This window comes from Thamnophis sirtalis, unplaced genomic scaffold (genome assembly GCF_051295495.1).
Source record: "Thamnophis sirtalis isolate CommonGarterSnake01/CBP01778 unplaced genomic scaffold, rThaSir2_p1.2 scaffold_8, whole genome shotgun sequence".
Taxonomy (NCBI): Eukaryota; Metazoa; Chordata; class Lepidosauria; order Squamata; family Natricidae; genus Thamnophis; species Thamnophis sirtalis.
The window spans coordinates 39974222-39998765 of NW_028261388.1; the positions used below are offsets into that span (position 1 = coordinate 39974222).

A 24544-nucleotide genomic window follows, 5' to 3' on the forward strand; every position below is an offset into this window, starting at 1 on the left:
ATTCACATTCTACTCACTATGATGTATAATGTAATTATAAGCAAACATATAAATCTGATACTTAAATCTCTGCATATTATTGACACTTGAAGTCACTAAAGCAGCTTTCTCTAAGATTATATCTTTGCTTGCTGGGGAGAGATCTTAACTGTACGTGCAAACCCTTCAATGAATTTTAAAAGGATAGCTTGGAATATAAACCAAGAAGACTGTAGTACAGCTCTTTATTTCTTTCATTGTAAATATTTCAGGTTCAACTTGCCTCAAAGCAATGCTAGCAAATCAGTAAAATAAAATGATTTAAAGGGACAAAATAAGTTAAAATAATGTATACTGCATATCTGAAACTCAGTAGCGAGATGGCTAAATTGACTTCCTCTAGAAGAGAATCGGACACCTAAGAAGCCTATTAAAAAAGGTCCCTACTGTTTGTATCCACAGTGTAACCTCTCGTGGTGGGGAGCATCCAGCAGGACTTCTGCTGAAATTGTAGATTACGGGTAGGCTCATTTAGGAGGAGGTGATTTTTTTTTTCAGGTATCCCTGCTCTGAGCCATAATGTATATGGCATTGTAGAACCAGACAACTTGCAGTAGCAAATAAACACAGGCACTCTAGCAGTCACTTTCCCAGCACTGTTTATAGCACTTAGTGAGAGATGATTAGCTCCTATTTGATCTGAGAATTCCAGTGGCTCTTATGTACTCATGCGTATTAAATGTAAAAAGGTGTCGCTGAACGTGAGAAATGCTTGCTTGCCCTTCACATATGTGCTATGATTACACATATGTGCCAACATTACACAGACACATTTTCACTCCACATTGATGGTTGACACCAAGTGCTAAGAAACCTTGTGGACTGACCAATGTTCCTTTCAGGTTCTCAATGGACGAATGCAAAAAAATGGTGCTTCAGTCAGTCCTGTATCTATCTTCTTCCTAACCTTGGCATTCTTACTGTGCTGCGAAAGGGAGAGTGGCAAAGCTACCCCTTGAATTGCTGGGGAGGATGGGGAATAACAGCAAGGCATCCTGGGGCTTTGATTTCAGTTTGGAGGTAAGAATTAAAGGACTTGGCAGACAGGAATAGACATTTCTGCCACTGGGAATTGACTCACCCTGCAGCTCTAGAGAAAACCCTGCAATCCTACTTTCATGGCCTTTTCCTTGGAGCAACAAGTAATTTCACCAGTTCAGAGCTGCAAATTACAGTGTCATAAATCAGTGTTTTTCTGGGGTCACAGAAATATAAGTATATATGTAATATGTTAATATGCAAATATCATGTGTATCAAAGGCCATAGATGCCATATGAGGAATATAAATAAAAATATGATGGTTGCCAAATTATATTAGTTCAAATATAGGAAATGACTATGGGTAATTTATCAGTTGTATACTGTATTATACAATGCAATCATTCCTGGAGTTGACTTCTACTGAACAAAGTACAACATTTTGTGAAGTAAACAATGTTTAGAGAATGATATCTTTAGGTTGTAGGGTTTTTTCCCCATTATGATTACAGACACTGGAGAGTTCTCTTTCCTCCAGTGGAAAAGGACCAATAAAATTAAGCCATTCATGTTTTGGTGAAGAACAGAATCAGTTTTCTGAAAGATTTATGATGAGTGTATGAAATTAGATTTTGTACTGTTTCCAACTAGTGAAGTGAATTTGAACTCAAGCAATTCTTAAATTAACTTATTTATAGCCATAATGCTTACATGTCTTAATTATATTTCATTTATTCCCATAGAACTTTTATGATATACTATTATTCAGGCACCACAGGTATACAGAATGTTCATCAGTAGACCATTGTAATCTCTAGGAGGACAAGAACTCATAGTTTGGCCAACATCAAAGTCTTTGAACAGGCTGATTAGCATGTAATCCACTTTGATACATAATGCTGACAGTATGTCTGTGAGCCACAGATACCAGGTATTTATCTTAATTTAAATGTGCTAATTTTAAGTAGTTGTAATTTTTCTCACATCAGAATTTAATAAGGTTTATTAGGGATGCTTTGGTTATTAGAACTATGATAAGCCTTGTCAGAAATGAGTAAGGTTAGGCAAAGCATTACCACAGGCAGACTTGGTCAAATGTACTATGTTTCCATCTGAAGGAACCATTCTGCTATAGCTAACCCCAGAATTCGAGTACATACAGTAGATGGTGTTTAATTGCTGGAACTGGGGCTCTCAACAGATAAAAGGAATGTAAGATCTCTCATGTGTACCTTTATATCTTTCCTTGGGGAGCAAATAAAACCTGTTTGCTTGCTATGCAGTGTGTGATTTTTTCTGGTCTCAAATCTGAACTTTAAGCCTTTTTGCCTAATATCAGGCCTTACTTCTGCAAGTTCTGCAAAAGAGGCAGCAAAACTGATAAAGTGTTAGCTTGCTATTGGGCTCGTAAGTCAAATTTCAATGCACTACACTTACTTGCACCAACATTTTTAGTATGGAACCTAACACATTGTATAATCGTTTTGTAAAAACTATGTATGATTTGTGTTATCTTGCATTCTTTATTTATGGACTAAACATGCACTTTTGCATTTCAAAATAGTCCTTAGCTTTTAACTGAGAAAGTTAGTTTTGCTGTTTGCAAAGTTACTTTTCACAATCTTGCAGAGGTTCATCTCTTGCCTTGTTAAGTACTTCATCCCTTGTTGGTTTTTTGACAAATCTCACATGCACCTCTCTTGGGAGCTTGTGTCTTTTTGCATAGCTCATATGTATTCTAAATATTTCATCTACCTTGTTATACATCTCCTCCTTATTTAACTTTAGAGCTTCTGCCAACAATCATCTCTAGAAGAACTCCCTTTTCTTCTTCAATATTGTGAAATCACAAATAATAAGCCGCCTTCTCCATTTTGAGCATTATCACTGAGTCTTCTAGCTCTTTATTCACTTGTGTCAAGTCTTTATTTCATCCACCTTTTTTCCTTTTTGTTCTGATTTCTCCTCCATTTTCTGAATCCTTTGTTCAGTTTTTGTTATCATTTGCTGAAAATCCCCTATTCTTTCATCCAAATTGTGTATTTTTCCTTCATCTTTCCCATACCTCCTTTCATCTCTCCCATCTCATTTTTCATCTCATTGTGATTTTTTGTCAGTAGGTTTCTGTGTAGACTGAAGCATTATTTGTATTTGAGAAGTATTCATTTTCTCTTGTTGTAGCATGGTATTTATTGATCTTTGACTTGATGGATTAGAGAAAGCTGATGATGGTGTAGATGATGCTTTTTTCCCTATTCTAGTTTAATTTAGAATACTTGTCAATTCAGCATCTAATATTAAGAGAGACAATTTAGTTGAGTTATTAAAAAAGAAAGAGAAAGGGAAATAAAAAAAGAATACAACGGTCCAAAACAGCCCACAATCACCAGTGTCCCATGTACCCAGTAGGCTAGGAAATCAATCTAAAGGCCATTTCTCTCAATCACCAACCATTTCTCAGAGTTATTTGTATTTGTAATCCACTGGGTCAGTGGATTACAAAATCAGTCCATTTTGTGACTATGGTTATTTTTTTATCTTCTGTCAGTTGATATTTAGAATCCAAAGGGACCACCAAGTCTCCCAAAATTCAATAATCCAATAGCCCAAAATATTTAATAAATCAAAAAGCCACTTCACTTGGTTTTAAAGCAAAACCAAGCTATTCCACTGTTTCAGAGTATCAAGGGTATTTATAATTCACAAGGCTTCAAAGGGTTTCAATGTATTCACTATCTTTCTCCAGACACAAGACAAAAACAATTTTGAAACAGCTACTTTTTTGTCTCTATTCTCTATTGTCTCTGTTCTCTTAACTGTAATAGTCAAAATATTTTGCTATTCTTTCCACTAGTGTAATGTATTTTCTAGCCATTAAGTGTCACCCTGGCTCTTTCTCTCCATTTTTATAGCAAACTTTTAAAAAATCCAAAACTTTATTCCTTCAAAATTTGTTGCTCAAAATTACAAGAAACAGAAAAGCAAAAAAGAAAAAATCTTAAACAGATTAAAACATTTTGAAAATGGCCAGTCCAGTCTTTCCCATTACTTTTAGATTTTCCTTCTCATTATGATTCTCTTTTGTTTGGATCTGTCACCAGCTCCAAATCTCACTCGCAGCTATTCTTTCAGAAATGGGAGAGCATTCCCTTCTTCCTACTCTGTAGAGTTCTACTTTTCAAAAGTGCTTTCTTGGGGATTTAATTCCTTGGTAGAAATTAGAAAAAGAAGTCTCACCAGATCAGATACACTGTTATAAAATCATTACTTCCTGCTTCTTTGTCCCAGTTGTCACAGCCTCAGTCTGGCCATAATGGCCGTCCTTTCTTCAGCTGGTTAGGAATGTTCCTTCGGATTGAGCGAGGGAATCACCATCTCCTCGCGATCAACAAAGGGTCCATCCTCTCTTCATCACCCCTCCAGAGTAACTTTGACCCTGAAGGACCTCCTGGCGGATAGAAATCGGCTGGATTTCGTGGAGCCCTGCTAATCCACACCATCTTTCTGCAATGCCAAATGGAAGTTCTCTACTTTTCAGTCTTGATGGACAGTAATTTTAATGTGAGCTGTATGATAAAAGTGATAGAAATCAAAATGTTAGTCTCTTAAGCAACTCCAGTGCCCAGAGGTTAGGCAAAGTAATGTTTAACAGTAATAGTAATACAGAAAAAAAGATATGTTAAATAAATAGATCAATGTGAATTTAGGCCCAGTAATGCTGAAAACAATATTTGTAATTTATAAATATTATGGCATAAAAGTCCCCATTAGGAAAAAGGAACCTTAGTAGTCTAGATCAGGATAGGAAATGTCCATGACAAACCTACAAGCAAATCAGCTTGCAAACCAATTAAGCTTAAATTCTATGTAAAAATACCTTGGGGAAAAAGCATTAAAAATAGGATTTACAACTTAATTAATAGAATGAATTGTGTCATTAACTTATTCAGATCCATTTAGGTCTAAATAATACAAAAGTGAGTGAGTGAGTGTGTGTGTGTGCGCGCGCGCGCGTTTACTGTATTAGTTTATAGCCAAGATGAATTGCCTTCTTGGAATAGAATGTTTAGATAGATAGATAGATAGATAGATAGATAGATAGATAGATAGATAGATAGATAGATAGATAGATGATAGATAGATAGAAATATATATACACACATATATACACAATTTATATAACCTGCCATTATTATTATTTTAAATAAATAACTCAGGATGGTTAACAAACACAACACTTTTTCTTTTGTCTTATTTTTCCCTACAATAACCCTGTGAGGTCAGTTGGGCTGACAGTGAGCCACTGACCCAACTCGGTTTTTATGTCTAGGATGGGAATAATACAGCATAACTAGATTTATACTGTAATAAAGAACAATAACACAAATAAAAACTCACAAAAAGTCAGTTACTTTCATTTTCATTGGTAAAATGGTGTTTATTTACAAGTCAAAGGAGTCTGAGGAATCACATATGTATACTAAATTCAAAAATGTTGTAAGATTTAAAATCATAGTTATTTTGTTCAGATACATAATTATTACATTTAGTACAGTATCCCTATACCTTCTTTTTTAATTATAATTTTTGTGGTTTTCCAGTTGTTTTGCTTTCTCACTTTTCATTATAAATACTATTCAGGACAGAATACATTTTCCATTTATGTTTAAAGTCTATACACACCATGGTTTCTATATATATGTAAATAATATAATATGTTCATTTTCCCCATTGATAGATTTTTTTCTACTATGAATCTGAAGTCTTTTGTCCATGGGCATCAATATTAACTTTGCTATGCAATGCATTAATAACTTTTATTTTTACATAAAAAAACAAGAAAAGGCAAATTACATTTCAGGTTGGATTTTAAAGTGATGTTTTTATTGATAAGAGTCTATACTATAAACAAAACCAGCTACAAAACAAAATAAAAGTATTTGACAAGGTTTTAGCACATCCTGTAAAATCAGTCATCAGATATATTCAAAGGGTGGCTAATAATTCTGGGACTTACATTCCCCAAACCTTTATATTAGAACATATTCATATTTAGTTGTTACTCTTCAATTTTATTTTTCAGCTATTTTTTATGGATACTTTAGAGAAGGGTGTTGCAGGGATCACAGGAGCCATGGTATAGCCAGTAAGATGGAACTTTATTAAACATAAGTAAGGTGACAGCGATTCCAACATGAACAAAACGCGCCCCAGTATTTATAAGAAATGTAACAACTTCATTAATCAATCAGAGGCCAGGTACTGCACAGCAACTGCTGCTGCAGTACCTTTGGCCAATCAGGGAGACTAGCTGCTTCTTGAAAGCTAGCAACAGCCTCTAATGCCTCTAGGCCAATTAGGCTCAGCAGAGTGGTTGCTGGCCCTTTTCAAAGTATCTGAATACACAACAGATACAACATGCAAAACCACTTACAACATGCTGGCCAATTCATTTATATTATTAGCATAGAAGTATTGCATTTATTCAAGCCATGTAGGGTTTGGTATGTATTCGTAACAATTGGCCAGTCAGAATGCACGTAATCAGATGCTTAGAAACAGGCTCACATAAATTTAAGTGTCTCTTGTGGACTGCGTAGATATAAAACAAGTCCTTAGGAAGAAACTTTCTTCCAGTGGTTGCCATGTGTATGGAATCTTTATTTAAAGATCAATGGAGAAAGGACTTGATTATAGAATTCCACAGATGCCTATGGATATCACAGATTAATAATTTATTATCACATAAACTATTCTGGATTAAATTTCACCAGATATATAGAATAAGTGCAGAGCCAACTTTTGAAAAATCAGAGGAGGTAAAAAGATGAGACAAGAGCTAGAAGTGACATATTCTTTCATTGATTAATTGAAGCTTTTGCCTAATCTGTGAGACACCACATTACATTTTCTAGTGAATTCCAGCTCAACTATTTAGTGATGAAATCTCTGTAACTGATCATCTTAAAGATAACCACTTTGAGATTAGTGAAATCTGCCAGAGAATTGAAACATCTGCCCCACTAGCTTGGGTATATTGCTACTTCTGATGTCATATTCGTGTCAACATCTAACAGTATTTTCACCATAGTGGTGGATAAATAAGTTATGATCCCGTGTTCAAGAGTCACTACTAAGGTAGGTCTCCACACAGTTACTTAATCTTAAACTCTCGACTCCGACAGCTATTTATTCTTCGTGTTCAAAAGAAAAAAAAATCACCATCGAGGTGCCATAATTCATCAACTATTTACATTTCGGGCCTGCTCCTTTATTAGCTGCTTAAAGGGCTCTAATTTAGTAAAACTAACGTCATCGTCGAGGCGCCCTTTCTCACAGGATGTTTAATTCGGAATCGCCCTTTAAAAATGCTATCAGAAGCTCCCCAAGCCAGGCCTATTCCGTCATTCCCGCGCTTCAACCAATGAAAACAAGGCAATTCTCTTGTTCCCTTTCCCCTAATAATTCAGAAGTTGGGGAACTACGGACTTTGTGATTTCTGGACTTCAACTCCCAGAATTCCAAGGGCCCTACTTCCCCACCCCTCCCTAAGTCGACACCTTAAATTGGCCCGCCTACCATCCCAAAGCGCCGCCTTTAGATTTAGATACCGGAAGTGCCGCGTGAATCCCCTTTTCAAGCCTCTGCGGATAAATTTGGCTGTCTTCCGCTCCGGTTTAGTCGATGACGTGCTCTCTGCGTCCTTTTTAGCGGCTCTTGAGAGGTCTTAGACCAGTATAAAGGAAAGTGAAAGCTATTGCCCTGGAGAACTCCCAGAATTCCTCAGCCAGCTGAGAGTTGAAGTCCATAAATCTTAAAAGTTGAAGTCCACAAGTCTTAAAGTTGCCAAGGTTGGAGACCCCTGTCGACTCTTGGTGTTCCATGAAACTGACCACTGTAAAACGGGCTAAGTGCTTCAATCTAACCCACTTCTAATTCTAACCCGTTTTCTGCCTACCCCTACATTGTCCTATGAGAAATAAAATAATTACTGGCGTTAGAAGAGATGCTGTTCATTCCTCTTTATTAATTTTTATAGCGGGGAGATTTTTTTTAAAAAAAGATGAAAGTATCTTTTCTCTCCCTACATGTCTATGGAGATTCTCTGTCATTCCAGGTCATGGTTGTCCCAAAGATGCTTTTTTTCCCCCGAGGCAACTGCACTTCCTTGTTTTTCTTTGAAGACGTTTCCCTTTTCATCCAAGAAGTTTCTTCAACTCTGACTGGACGGTGGGGAATGAAAGGATTTATACTGAATTATATTGAATGCAAATGACCAGCCATCTGCAAGGAATACAAATGCATTCCCCACCATCCAGTCAGAGCTGAAGCAGCTTTTTTATTTTTTTAAAAACACAAATAATACAAACAGTACATATACATCTGAATAAAAAAAGAAAGACAAAAGAAAAAGGAAAAAAAACACATATTACAGTGCACCCCCACCTCCTGGACACCTTCCCCCCTAAATTTCTTAGATATACAATATATTCCAATTGTGCCCTTATACCTTCCAAAACAACATATATTTTTGAGTAGGTTTATTCCCTTTGCCTTCCACCAACACTGATTTTATAACAAAAAAACCCATATTTCATTATAATCTTTAATCATCCCTTTTTAAAGTTTAATTTCTGCTGTTAATTTATCATTTGTTGCCATACTCCAAATTACATTATACCACTCATTTCTTTGAACATCCCTGAAATTTCTTTGAAGAAGCTTTTTTGAATGAGGAGGAAACGTCTTCAAAGGGGAAAAAATCAAACTCCAGTTGCCTGTTGGGGAAAAAAAAGCACCTTTGGGATTCCCCTCCCAATGGTGCCTCCATCAATTCCCTGAATCTTCCCGGGAGGAATAAATGGAGGAGTGGGAGAGAGAAGACAGGGCTCGCTCTCTTTCACTCCCAGAGAAAAAGGCTCGGGCTGCTCTTCCAGTTTCCTATCTCTGCAACCCATCCAAGCTCTCGCCTCAGGACCGAGGAAGCGAGTGGGGGGCGGGGCTGAGCCTCACCGAGGAAAGGAGTGAAGGGGGCGGAGCGGAGCCTCCGTTCTGCAGGAAAGCCACGAGCTCGGCTGAGGGGCGCGTTGGGGGAGAGCCATCCCGCCCCCCCGCCCTCGGACGGGTTTGCACCATGAGTTTCTTGATCGATTCCAGCATTATGGTCATCTCCCAGGTACCGGGCTTCTCCGTCCAGCCTCAGGCTAAGCTGAGGCGCCCAGCAGCAAAAGGCGGGAGAAACCGGGCAGGAGGGACAGCTCTGCTTCCGTATAGAGGGGAAAAGCCCGGCCTTGCATGGGACAACCGGGAGTGGGATGACCAGTTTGGTTGCTTCCCTCTTCCTCTCTAGGCGAGCACGGCCCCTGTTTAAGTCCGGGCCTTAATCGCGGGGCGTGGGGAAAGTTCGGCTCTTCCTTTAGAAATCATTTTCTTTTAGAGGAGTTACCGCGCGTCAGAGGATTCAGGTGAATTAATAACCTGCCTGGAATTAATTTCTGCCTGACTGGGGTTGCACCTGCGAATGGGGCCTTGGAAAATGCGCGGAGGCCTGGAATCCTCTTAACTGGCTGAATTAGTGTGACGTGGTGAACCGTGATTAAGTGAGCCATGGGTGTACTCAATTTTGATCGATGGTTTTAAGGAGATTCTCAGTCATCCAGGCCATGGTTGTTCCAGAGGTGCTTACCACACAGATAAACCTCCAAGTAGCCTCAGTGATTCTCTAAAAGGATGCAAATGACCAGCTGTTTGCAAGGAGGAGAAATCCTTCCATCCCGCACCATCCAGTCGGAGCTGAAGAAGCTCCTTGGATGAGAAGTGAAAGGTCTTCAAGGAAAAACAAAGTCCAGTTGCCTCTTGGCAAAAAAGCACCCTTGGGTCAATTTAGAAGGGTTGGTTACAGGACATCTTAAGCCATTATTAACTGTAAAATCTGGGCTCACGAGTGATTATGTGCCCTCAAATCGTTTTGGACTCCTAGCAACCACATAATTTTTTCTCTGAGATCATTTATGCCTAGGCAAGCCTTTATCAAGTCTTCCAATGGTGCACTCGTCACTAGTGTCACCAAGTCCACGCACCTAGGTGCTTGTCATCCTCTTCTCCGTCCTATCTTTTCAAACATTTATGCCTTTTCTAGAAAATTAGAATGTTAGTAACTCAAGTAGAATAATTTGAGCCTGGTTGTATATGCCTATTGGCTAAGACATAGTTTAATGCATTGCGCAAGCAAGTTAAGTAGCAAACTATCCCATTTAATCCAGTTTGCTTTAATAAAAGTGATCTTTGGAACAGATGCTTGATATGCTTGTAATTTATCTGCTGCCCATAAAAAGTGAAAGCGGTTGAGCGACTGAACTTTCACTTTTGATGAAGGAAATAATCCAAGACCCCTGTTGAAGCAGGATTTTTGAAAATTTACACAATAATCAAAAGTATTGTCTCTCTATAAGCTCTTCAAATATGTATTCATAGACAACGTTTTCTAAATTACATACATAAATAAAAACCTTGCAAACCAAGATTTGCAAACCTTGGTTCAGCCTAAAACTTCTATACATAACCACATCTGGTTTATTGTAAAAAATGTGTGATAAATGCAGGGGCAGCAAAATATGTTTAAATGTTATTTGTAGGAATGGTTTAAGAGAGTGGCCCCCAATCTTTTGGGCACCAGGGTTCAGATCCATGCAGAGAGGTTTTTCGGTGAACTCAAGGGGTGTGGTTTTGTATGCTGTCTTTATCTGGCAGATAAGGCTTTGCTTGTTTGTGCGGCCTAGTGACTGTTCATGGACCGGCAGTTGGGGACCCCTGGTTTAAGACAAACATGTAGCAGAACATTGGTTAGTAACCCCCCCACCCCCCAGCATTCTATGTAATAGTTATTGAGATGAGATATTCTGTATCAAAGGTGAGCAGTTTGTTCATTCTTGGATTTGAAGGGCTGCCTTCCAAGAACTCTATTACGCATATATCATTTAATATAAATTTCAATTAAATTAATAAATGTAGTTTAATAAATTATGCACAATCCTAATACATTTACATTTAGATCTGTTGAAATATTAACAATTAGAATTGAGTAGCAGCAATTCTTAGAGAACTTTATGAATTACATACAAATGTTAATACAAGTGTTAATACCACTTTATAATGCCTTGGTAAGGCCACACTTGGAATACTGCATTCAGTTTTGGCCGCCATGATGTAGAAAAGATGTGGAGACTCTAGAAAGAGTCTCAAATTAATCAATGGAACAGCTTGCCTCCAGAAGTTGTGAATGCCCCAACGCTGGAAGTCTTTGGATAGCCATTTGTCTGAAACGGTATAGGGTTTCCTGCCTAGCAGGGGTTGGACTAGAAGACTTCCAAGGTCCCTTCCAACTCTGCTATTGTATTATATTAAATTTTAGTAGGAACAGGATGGGATTGTGTGCTCTACACTGATGCAATTTAAGCCTGTAAAACTGTTTAGACGTTTATCTCTCTCCCAAGGAGTCAGTATTAAACTTTACACTGATATCTTTCTTCAATAATTTTAAGATCATGAAACTCAAGATTTTGAATTCTTCAGAACAAAATCGATAAAGGAAAAAAAATCCCAAATACTGATTCTGTAAGATTTTGGGATAGTTAGATTTAAATGTCTTTCGAGGTCTGCTGGGATGAAGAAACAAAAGTCAAAGAATGATTAATTCTCCATTTTAGAAAATATGCAAGATATCTCCCATTTTTTGAGGAAAAAATCTGCATCCTAAGATCTCATTTCTTTAATAAATAAAAATATATGGATAACATTACATGGGGGAGGGGGGGGCACAGCCACCAGAATTTCAGAAGAGGTTTGTAAATACTCCCAGGAATGTTCATCGTAACTGAACAGTCACTAAGAAGCTAATTGTAAATCAAGGATTACCTATATACTTAGCACTTAATATCTCTCTGCATGGTGCATTTTTTAAATTAAATGATTAAATTTAATATTCTCCAGGACATACAGAATGTAGCATTGTTGTAAAAAATCCAGCATCCATACTAGAATTGGAAATAGTTTCAAGAACCAGGATGGCTTTATGCAACTTTACTTTTTATAAACGCTATGCAAATAACAATGAGATATGAACCTTGTGTGAAATTTTGTTGTATTTTATATTTTTTATTTTGTTTGTTAAATATTTTTCATGACCCAGAGATATATTTATGCAGTCTCCACAAAACACTTAACTTTCCTCAAGTTCAGAATGGGCTTTTAAATAGCTACAAAATGTAGCTACATTTTGATACAATGATTGTTTTAGAATGCTTGTGGCTAAAGCAAATAATTCATTTATCTAACAAATACACACACACACACACACAAACAAACATGTTTCAGTTTATCAGGTTATCTTACCTTCATAACAACAAAAACAGCATCTTTCATACACTAGCTAATATGCTTTGAGATTTCCACATTTTGGAAATAGCATTCAAGCCATTACCTATTAGAAACATACAAAACTGATGGCAGAAAAAGACCGAGTGCTCTGTCCACTGTTTATTTGCTTTTTTGTTTTCTTTTTAATTTATATTTTATTTTTATAAAGTATATATTCCTATTATTTGCTTCTGCAGGTGCTGTTTTTTGGATTTGGATGGTTGTTCTTCATGCGCCGACTCTTCAAAGACTATGAGGTGAGAAATTTAAATTATAAATTAATAGCAGTTATCTGGGCAACATAGACATTAAAAGCCAATAGTGACAACAACAGTTAAACCGTTCAAATCAATAGTAAAAACAATGGGTTTTATTATAAGTTGGAATTTTTATGACTGGAAAAATAAATTCCATCTTACCATAAAAATAACATTAGCTGGAAGAGCCCAAATACCTAGGGGAACAGTTAGACTTTGTGCCATGCACAAGGCTAACAGCAACTGGACTATTACATGCCTTGTAAGAATGCATAAACTCTGTACTTGCCCAGAAGTAGACATTTAATAGAACAAGGCATTTGAGAATTGTTAAAAAATTAAAATAGATACGTTTAAGATCTTTAAAAATTCTGCCATATGAAAACAGTCATCAAGAGAAATTAATGCTAAAGAAATAAGTCTAAATCTTTTTTTCTTTTTGAACATAAAAATGTTCATATTGGGAATATAAATACATTATTAGTGCAGATTTTATCTCAGCAAATACATGCTTAGCTATATCAGCCTGTATATAATTAATTTTGAGATAGTCTGATCTTTTATTTTTGTTATTAATTTCCATTACCTCCATAATAATTACATTAAAATGTTTATGTTTGCTTTATTACAGGTTCGGCAGTATGTTGTACAGGTTGTCTTCTCTGTAACCTTTGCTTTTTCATGCACCATGTTTGAACTTATCATTTTTGAGATTCTAGGCATCCTAAGCAGCAGGTAAGATGACACTAACATCCAGTGCATAACATAGCACTGAGATTTTAGTATAATTGATAGATTTGCTTGTTTATTTGTAGCTTCATGACAGTTTAATGTTTTCGTAGCTTTAAAACACAAGTGAGTATATACAATATTAATGTACAGTTGGGTGTTAAAAAAGGTAGAAAAATGATGGCTAGGCTGTTTTTTAATTTGTTTCTTTTTAAAAATATTTGCTGTTAAATACTGGCAACATTCCTAATGGCAAAGACACATTAAAGAAATTGCCACAAATGCTATAATATAAGTTATTGGTTTTCTGATCTAAAATTACTAAGCTTTCCAAGCAGCAAATGCCAAAATATATATGGTCCCCAAATGCACATAATTCTATTTGTATTTCAGTTCAGTGAAGACATATTATTCTCAATAATTTATGTATTATTTACTAAGGTATCTTTGCTTGTTAATGAACACTTGCCCTCTGAAGTGCATTGATGAAAATCTTTACATGCTTTTTTGAGTTTAAAGCTTAAAATGCATGCTTTTAGACAAATAACATATATCCAAAAATGTGTCTTCTCCTGAAATTGCACTAAAGGAAAACTATATAACTTTGATTTTTTAAAAAGTTGACTGATAGAAAAGAGATCAAATATAACTGTAGCAATAATTTACAGAATTTTGACAAGAACATTTAATGAATAACTTTGTTTACAGTCTACTACTGTGCATATTTCTAAAACTATATTTGATTATAACTGTAAATCTTTCAGATTATTTTATGCAGATACTATATGAAAATAGACAAAAAATAAAGCTAGAATTATTTTGTGATGATGATTAGTGATCAGTCCTTCTATTACTTTCAGCTCTCGGTATTTCCATTGGAAATTAAATCTTTGCGTGATTTTGCTTGTACTGGTATTCATGGTCCCCTTTTATATTGGTTACTTTGTTGTGAGCAACATTCGATTGTGTAAGTATCATGAATCTTGAAAATAAAAATTACACCGGCACTATAATGTTTAAATAATATGTTTCAATGCAATTAACATAAAATCTTAATTTTTTGTATCACTTTCAGTACACAGACAAAGACTTCTTTTTGCCTGTGTTGTCTGGCTAATATTTATGTATTTCTTTTGGAAACTGGGAGATCCATTTCCTATCCTTAGTCCAAAACATGGTAAGTTTTATTGTTTCATTAACTTTAAATGCACATCTGACTTTAAATCTGTGCTGTTATAGGTGGAAACTTCAGATGCTTTCTCTGTTGCTGTGACTGCCTTTTGAAACAGTATATATCCTAAAATTGATGGTCCTGACCCTGTTAGTTTTCCATAAGGCTTTGAAACTCTGACTCTCTTCCAATCATTGGGCTATGGTTGGATAAGAGCTTGGATAAGCTCTTCTTGCAAGGTACACAGTGGCTCAGGTGATTGAAATGATGGACAGGAGGTTAGCAAGCTGGCGTTCAAGATCCGAGAGCTCCTGTGGGGCAGGGTTAAGCTCTCATCCTTCATTCCAGCTCCTACTGGGAATATGAAAGGAGCCCTCAACTGGGCGTGAGCTCCTGAAGCAGAATTAAGTTTTAAAATAAGTGTTTTAGTAGCACAGAAGAAGCAAGATTGAGATTAAAATATTATCAGTACTGGGACCAACTCAGGTATTCAAAGAATTACAATTCAAAATAACATCATATAACTAGACATGTTTGCTACACTGTTACACCCAAATTGTAGATTCATACGACTTGCAAATTTCATATTTTGCCCAGAAGATAAGACTGCATATTCTTTGCTTGAGAATGAGGATTTTATCTCAAGTAAATCTGTTTTTGAAACATAGACAGTGGCATTGAAGCTATATAAATAATATCTTTGCTCCAAGTAACCTGCAGACGTCACTGTTCCCTTGCTTGGATGATGAATTCTGTAGCCGATCTTATGAACTACTTCTGAACAAATGATTTAGAACAGAATTAGATTTGTCTTCCCAGATTTAAGGTCTCTGACTTTGAATGCCTTGACTTTATACATTATGAATACTTGAATTCCTAGCAAAGCAGGGGATCCTGTATCCAAATATGTTTATAAATGTGTTTCTTTATCTTTTCTTTGATTATCTACTGAATATATTTAGCAAATCCATGAAAAAAGGAATGAATTGAAGAATAGTTTCAATGATTCTTATTCATATAGACTCATTTTATTATTTAGAATTGAGGAGAACATAAAAGAGTATAATTGTAGTTATGTTCCCCATAATAACATATTATTCTACTTTCATTTCAAAATAGCATTTTTTTTTCTTATAGCCAAATAATTATGGGGTTATTTTATTCTGGAGTGCAAATTTAAATAGGAATAGTCTGATACGCTATCTGAGCTTTTTTCCACACTACAACTGTACACTGATAATGTAGTTAACTGTATATAGCTATATAAAAATGTCACATGGAATCTGTAAAAAGGATTAAGTATAGACATTGTGGAGTTAGTTTCACTTTCATATATGCCAATTGCCATTTGAGGTAACAAAGTTATCAATAAGCTTTACTCGGACTCAGTGAGATGTGCTACAATGAACTGAACTATATTGCTTTTTGCCAGTTTTCAAGTGCGGCTTACAAGGTATTATGTCTCTTTCACTGATAATAAGATTAGAAGCCACAACAACCTGATTCTTTATATGCTTTCATTCAGTTTACTATGTATTTTAGTTTGGCATAAAACAAAAAGAAGCATTGTTTTTTTTTTTTTTGAAAAGGTTTTTTACTTTTTAGTCTCATATACACATTTACAAGTATACATTCTCATAGTTATTATTCTTATCACATTTTAATACTTTTAAACATTCATTTTTCCATATAAAAAAATAAAATATATGATTGGGATTGCTTTGCTTACCATTCCATACACCTATTTTGTTTTGCCACTACTCTACTTTCCTTTTCTCCCTCCCTTCCTTCTCCACTTTCTTCTTTCCTCCTCTCCTTTCCCTTTCCTTCTTCCTCTTCTTCTCCCCTGCTCCTCTCTACTACTTCCCCTTTATATTCTCTCTCCTCCTCTTCCTATCCCTCCCAATCTTCCTCTATTTTCCTCTTTCTTCTTTCCCTCTCCTTTCCTCTCTTCTCCTCTTAAAAAGAAGCATTGTTAACTAGGGAAAGTTAAACACTATTTGTGAGTACTTTTTAGTTGAAGAAGCTTTTCACTTAATTCAGAATAAAATTCCAAGATTATGAAAAAGTTATGGTTCATTTTTTCCTAATTATTACTTTTTGGAGGGCAAAGTAGTCTGTTAAATACATATATGTTTTGCCCCATTGCAAGCACACTTGAGAATTCTTAGGAAGGATTGTCTAAATAATTAAAACAAAATGGTGTAGATAGACTATGGTAGTGAGATTCTGCTTTTCTGTTGTTTTAAGTAAATGTAATGATGAAATTAACCTTGTGGTATTTTTTTTTAATCAGGAATTTTATCCATAGAACAACTCATCAGTAGGGTGGGAGTGATTGGGGTGACCCTCATGGCCTTGCTCTCTGGCTTTGGTGCAGTGAATTGTCCATATACCTATATGTCTTATTTTCTCAGGTAATCTCCTTTCATCAAAAGAGATTCAAAGTAGTTTTATAATCTGTCTGTCTCTCTCTCTTTTCCCTTTATGTCTGTCTGTCTGTCTGTCTCTATGTCTATCATCTATCATGTCATTTTAATCTTTATTCTTGTTGATCTATTCTTCTGCTTTCAGGCCAGATTTCTCCATAATTGTCCCTATCTTCTTTACCTCAATAATACAGGTTCTAGATTTAAATATATCATTGTTTTGCATCATCATCAATTTGCAGTTTTGGTTATAGTCCAGTTAGTGGAGAAGAATCAGAGAATAGCTAGAATTGGGAAGAGACTGTTTTAGAAATCATAGGAATAATTCTAGATGTATACATCTATTACAGGAATGTCACAGATGCTGATATTCTATCTCTAGAACGTCGACTCCTCCAGACAATGGACATGATCATCAGCAAAAAGAAAAGGTAAGTTAAAGATATTAGAGCATATTAAACCAGAAATTATTTGCTATTGAACAATAATTTATATAGAAGATAGTGATTCAAGCGGGATGAAATTTGAGTGAAATACAGATCCAAATTTTATCTCAATTTGTGTACTTGGTATACTTATCTGGGACTAATATTATGTTTAGAATTTAAAATTAATGTAAGATTTATAATATAGTATTAAACCTCAGTTAAACTGTGTTACTTAATATAATACATCTTTAAGAACAATATGGATTTTCTCTGGACTAATACTTTAAAAAGTTTCAACCCTCTTCATTACCAGCTAGCAAGGTTAAAGGTTAGATCTAATTTAAGAATAATTCATTAGAATATCCCTGATTTAAATGAATCATTTCTAGTAATGAGCATGTAGATGTAATTCATAGAATTTAATGTAGTTTATTATTAATTGGAAGCACATTTTACTTTGACATAATAGCATGAGCAGTCGCATAGTTCTATACCAAATGGAAATCATAATACCTGTTTGATTTCTTTCTGAATGGAATTCTGAATGTTCCTTTAAATTTTGAATGTTAGATTTTATGAAACATAAAAATGCAAATATTTAAAGATTAGCTTAGTTGTATTATGTAATTTTACTCTAGTTGATATTTCATGATTTTACATTCCTAACTTTGTCTCCCAACCAGGATAGCAATGGTTCACAGAAACATGTTTCAGAGAGGGGAAGTACACAACAAAACCACTGGTTTCTGGGGAATTATAAAAAGTGTCACAACATCTTCACCAGGCAGTGAAAGTATCCTTTACTTGCAGAAGGAGACTCAAAAGTCAGCTTGCTTCCTTTTAAAATTAAAAAAAAATAGAGTGTTTTATTAATGGACTGTAGTATGTAAATGACCTTATTTTCAGCTTTTGGAGATCATATACTTGAAGAGAACTATATCAATCCAAATTTGTAAGCGTTAAGCACTGACAGCTAATCTGCTAGGACACTTTCATGGCCACTTGGACATTAAGTAATAATTTATATAACTGACAGCATGCAAAAATAGAAAGTCAATTAATCCCACAAAAGGGATTTACAATCCAGTTTAGAAATTCTTATGGGCCTTTCCCTTTCCCTATGGGCCATGACTGCATTTAGGATGCTCAGTAACTGGCCCATATTTAGGTTCATTTGGAGTGCGCTGTAGTCATGTGACTGCCATTTAACTGTTTAGCTGAAAAACTGGCATTTACTTCCAGTTTCCAGGCAAAAATAGCCCATTGTGAACAGTGGTTTCATTTAACCACTTTGTATGCTTAACATCTGGAGCAAAAGTCATAAAAGTGGTTCTGGTCACACGGTGATTGGGCATTTTCTGTTTCCTAATGAAAGGCATAAGGTACTAATAAAGTTGCCATAGATTTTTTTAAAAATTAGATGTTTAAATAATAACATCCCCCGTAATCATTCTTCCTGTGTTATTTGGGAACTTCAAATTAAAGCCAATGTATAAAATGCCTGAGGATAAAATATCTGCTACAATATGAATACCATGTGGACTTCCCTAGGAAGGTACTGCAGAGTGGTACTTAATAACTAAGAAAGAACTTTTATTTTCTTTATAGTCACTTGTAGCCAGCTGTTTAACTTTATTGTTCAAAAGAAATGATGCAAATCAAGCAGATATGTATATATAGAAAGAGACTTTCTTTTAAATTCTTATTTCAACATGAGCTGTGATGGAGCAGTAGTTAGAATACAGCACTGCAAGCTACGGTACTTCTGCTGACTGCCAGCTGCCTGCAGTTTGGCAGTTGGAGTCTCACTGGCTCAAGGTTGACTCAGCCTTCCATCCTTCCGAGGTTGGTAAAATGAGGATCCAGGTTGTTGGCGGCATATGTTGATTCTGGAAACCGCTTGGAGACGGCTGTGAAGAACTGAAGTGGTGTATAAGTCTAAGTGCTATTGCTAAATTGCTATTTCAGGATATTAAATGACTGCCATACTTTAAATAATAGCCTGAAATTAACTATCTGCTATATTGTTCACGTGATTTCTTTTAATTTAGTAATGTGGCAATTATTTTGGATACGTTTCAATTTACTGGTCTTCATCCAGGCAAAAAATAAAAATGTTATTTTAGTATCCCTTCCCTGGGTAATCTTTTCTGGTTATTTCAGGTATGCATTAAATAAAATCAGGGATTGAATGAAACTCCTACTTATTTTTGTAATAATTATTCTCTTACAATGTTTTCTGGCAACAGCCTATCAAATAGGAACATAATCACTATATAATAAAACTCCTATTCAAAAGCTTATTCCATAAGGATACCATAGTCAATTGTTTCAAAAGGTAATTAGAAAGCCAGGAAATCAGCAAGATTGCATTGTCCTGTTTCCTATTGCTCAGGAAAGATCATTCTGTAGCATGATTGAGGTAAGATCTGACCCAATTTGGATGCTTACTCAAATTGAAATGGATCTAGAAAATCATCTGCGTTTCAAAGTATCTGTATTAAGTCTGCAAATAAGTACTTTCTATCCCAAAAGAGATGTTAAAAAAATGATCTGCAATTAGTCCTGTAGTCTTAGAATATTTTATAGTATTCAATTACACTCTTTGTTCTATTCCTGCAGATGGAAATAATGAATAACTTCCAATTGAATAGTTATTGTACATACATTTAAACAAACCTTTTAAACACTGCCTTGCTTCAATTTTAAAAATTGCACAAATTCAAATATTTCAAATATTTTGTATTTATTATGTGCTAAAGAAAAAAATAAAAATTGAAATATATTTTCCTGTGTTTATTAATTTGTTCTTCATCACAATGGATACACTAATATTTTTTGTACAGGCAAGATTTGATAGATGTATACAGTATAAAATGCTTTTGTCCCCTCCCCCCTTTTAACTTTAAAAAATCTTAAAAGATATAGTATTGTTTTTCTATTGATTTTGGGTTTGGGGAATAAAACCTTTCACTTGAAAAAGAAATATGTTTTTCAAAATTATTTATGATTTTGAGCTTGACTATCTTGGTTTAAGATTTGACACTCATCCAGCAAGAAATTGATGCTTTAGAAGAACTTAGTCGGCAACTTTTCTTGGAAACAGTTGATTTGCATGCTACCAAGGTGCAAACTAAGGGCATTGTTCCCAAGTCTGATGGGTGGGTAACTGGGATTGATATATGAGGGAAAATGTGAAAAAAAACTGGAAAATACAGATTAAATGAGTCCAGAGAAATGTTATGATTTTATGATTACTGGTCTATTTTTTTTAATGTCAAAAGCTTGTACAACTTTTTTTAAAAAAGTCTGTTTATTAAGAAATGCTCATGAATGCTTGCATATTGAAACTTTCCAGAAATAGATATCATGTTTTGTGACTCAAAAGGCAGGCCTAGAACACCAGAAATTTGGTTTTGTTCACATATTCTGTAATTTTGGTTCATCTTAGACAAATGTTGATTTTGCAATTCCATAGATTCATTATCTATTAAGAAGCTAAACTATCTGTAGAAATGATCTGTACTGAATTTAAAACCATATGCTAGTTTAAAATAATAAATCTAAATATTTTCTCTCTCTGAAAAAAATCTATTTGCAGGAAAGAATAGAATATTCTAAAACATTCCAAGGGAAATATTTCAACTTTCTGGGTTATTTTTTCTCCATTTACTGTGTCTGGAAAACTTTTATGGTATGTAAGGCTGCTGTTCGTACAATCAGTTATAATTTGTAGGGTGACAAAATATGTGCTTAATAAAAAAAATGCTTTCTAACTCCCCTTCCTCCCTTTTTAAAAGTGTTTTGTTGATTATAAATACAATCACATTTTAAGCAAGAATGGAGTTTTTTTCTCATACAGAAACATCTATAAAAGATAAATGTGTATATCTTACAATATACACATTTAGTATATTGTGTATATGTGTATTTTGTTTTAGTGAAAATATCTCATATTTCTCTTTTTCATCTCTTCAGGCAACAATCAATATTGTATTTGACCGAGTTGGAAAGACAGATCCAGTAACGAGAGGAATTGAGATTACTGTGAATTATTTGGGGATACAGTTTGATGTAAGAGCTCTTTTAGATTGTAATCCTACCCACTAATCCCCATCATTCTTAATTTCTGTTTTATAGAGAGCTTGGTAATGTAATACTAAACTTTTGTTGAAAGTATAGTCTTGGGTAATTTATTTGTCTATAGCTGCTGCTAAAATTATATTGTGAGAAGACAATGATTTATTCATCTTTCTGTATAATTCTTAAAAGCCATTTCTATTGGAACTTATGTTTTGAAGACACTTAAAGATTCTAGAGTACTTGGAAGATTCTAAGTTGCAAGAGACAGTTCTAATCAGCTCAGCATTAATTCTGCACTGTTTCTGTATACCGTGCTAACAGTTATTTTTTTCTGAAAGTATTCTTCCTGATACAGGAAGCCCTTGTTTAACACCCACAGTTTGGATGGCACCTTGGTCGCTAAGTGAAGCTGTGACTGTGCTTATAGTCTTATTTGCTTTACAGACCAGTAAAGGTTGGAAATTGAGGTCTGGTTACAATAGGGATGTCAAACTTACGTCAGGGCAGCGTCATGTGACGTATCGAGACTTTTCTCCCCTTTGCTAAACCTAGCATGTATGTGGCCAGAATGTGATGCATCTAGACCGTGGGCTGGGAGTTTGACAGCCTTGGTTTACAAGTTACCTTTTCATCACCATGGTTATTAAACAAGGACTATTTGTACTCTTCAAAAGGTTCTGTGCACATAAATAGCAACTGAAGTTAAATAGCCTTTCATGTCCTACATGGTCAGTGTAATTATCTGTATCTGAGAGTTTAACCATTTCCTGTCTTTATTACTACAGGTAAAATTCTGGTCCCAGCATATTTCATTTATTCTTGTTGGAATAATTATTGTCACCTCTATCAGGGGCTTATTAATAACACTCACAAAGGTAAGCCCAAGTGCAATCTTAGTATATGAACTGTGTTGAAGTAAAGAAGAGAGCATATTAATATATCTCTTAAAAGTGTTATGACTAAATTGTCAAAAATATGGAATCACTGCAGGAAGTAGCAACTTTAAATTGAGTTTGTTTTAATATTGTTATCCTGAGAGGTACCTAGCTTTTGGTCTATAGTCTTATAGAGAGGTGCAGTATTAAGACCCAAATTACTTCAGATATGGGCAGTTGTGTTTTCTGCATCACTTTACAGTTTTTAAGGCCAGAGGTGGGGAACAAAGTTTCCCTATATCGGGTGTCAAACTTGATTCCATTGAGGGCCACATCAGCGTTGTATTTAACCTTCTGGGGGGTCATGGAGGGCATGGCCAGGGTGGATATGGCCAGCTCGATGGCACTCATGTTGGGGGCACCTGTGAGCACTCTGCCAGCAGAAATGGGCTCCTGAGCTCCATTTTCGGCTGCGATGGCCTCCTGCAACCCTCTGCCAGCAAAAATGGAGCTCCATTTTCACAGGCAGAAGCACCATGGGCTGATCCTTTGCTGTTTCCAGGGCGGCCCTACGGGCCAGATCTAAACACCTCACAGGCTGAATCCAGCCCCAAGGCCTTGAGTTTGACACCCCTGACTGATATGAATCTAATATATGATTGCTTAATAAGTCACAATAAAACATTGATCTTAATTTTATTAAGAAGTGAAAGAAATTAAATTACGACTTTCATTTAGATAAGTTTTAACCATACAAGGCTGCTATAAAGGTGCTTTTTATATACATAATAGTTCTGTTATATAATGATAATCATGCTCTTAGTGAAATGCTGCTGTTTTTTTGCACACTAGAAAACATCTCAAGTAGATTGGCCAATCTTGCCACATCAGCAATTTGCTTAGTTGCACATTGCTCAAGTGCCACTATTTATAGTTGAATTACATGAAATGTTATAATTATTACTTATACAATCCCCTTTGTCCCTGGGCTATGCCATTTGTGTTGGATTTGCAAAAATGTAGATTGCTATTTTTGTAATCATGATAGCATTTTTCATCTAAATTCTGCAGTTGCTTGGGTGTTAACCTAAGTGTTTACTTAAATGCATGTCTGAAGATTATCAGGACTGCTTGCATGTAGGACAAATTATTATTATTTTTGTATAGGTGATTCTGGGTGAATGTGGAGTGGAATGTAAAGTATATTGAAACATGTGTAATGGAAAAATAGGGGTTTTACTATACCTTACATTGTTTCTAACAAGGAGTTCTAATGATGGTGATCATATTAATCATGACGATCTTTCATTACTATAAATGTGACTTCTTTTTAATTTAGCTCTAAAACATTTATTAAATCATGTTTGCCATATTGTTATTGTTATCTCAGCCTATGAGCTGATTTTCTGTGTTTATCTTTCTTAGTTTTTCTATGCTATCTCAAGCAGCAAGTCTTCTAATGTTATTGTTCTGTTGCTGGCACAGATTATGGTGAGTATTTTAACCCGTTTGAGTAGCAACTTTGCTTTCTCAGCTATGTCAGCAGCGGGGAAAAATGGGAAGTCTAATGTTTCCTTTATCTTCTTTGCAGGGAATGTATTTTGTGTCTTCTGTGCTTCTGATTCGAATGAGTATGCCTTTAGAGTATCGTACTATCATCACCGAAGTTTTAGGAGAATTACAGTTTAATTTCTACCACCGATGGTTTGATGTTATATTTCTTGTCAGTGCTCTCTCCAGCATCCTGTTTCTCTATCTGGCACATAAGCAGGCTCCTGAGAAACATATGACACTCTGAATTTATTTTAATTCTACAGCCTGCAGTTATTCTCAATTATGAAATTGGCATATCACCATTTTAAGATGACTCTTCAATGATGGACACTCATTTCTTTGGTTCAAATCAGATGCTTCACTATAGACATGGACTGACAAGCAGTCTCACAAGGACAGCCTCCAGCTCCATAAAAAAGAAAAATAAAAGGGAATATTAGAGACCTCTCAAAAGTCTGAATATGATGATACCATTCTGCAATTTTTATTCAATGGAGTTGGCAAAATATTTGCTTCATCGTCTTTACCTTGAAGATAATGATTCTAAAGACTAAATAAAACAATATTTATAAAAAATCCCAATAT

At 35.3% G+C, this 24544-nt stretch overlaps 1 protein-coding gene across 1 annotated transcript; it reads left to right on the forward strand.

Annotated features, from left to right (window-relative positions):
- The first annotated feature begins 9041 nt into the window (after window positions 1-9041).
- Window positions 9042-24537, forward strand: GPHRB (golgi pH regulator B). Its single transcript, XM_014076621.2, has 14 exons — window positions 9042-9194; window positions 12631-12690; window positions 13322-13425; window positions 14280-14386; window positions 14495-14596; window positions 16887-17007; window positions 17370-17450; window positions 18131-18240; window positions 20485-20573; window positions 21049-21141; window positions 21426-21521; window positions 22316-22405; window positions 23831-23896; window positions 23997-24537. Exons 1-14 carry the CDS (start codon window positions 9153-9155, stop codon window positions 24201-24203), a joined length of 1368 nt encoding a protein of 455 aa, XP_013932096.1. The 5' UTR covers window positions 9042-9152; the 3' UTR covers window positions 24204-24537.
- The last annotated feature ends 7 nt before the right edge of the window (window positions 24538-24544 follow it).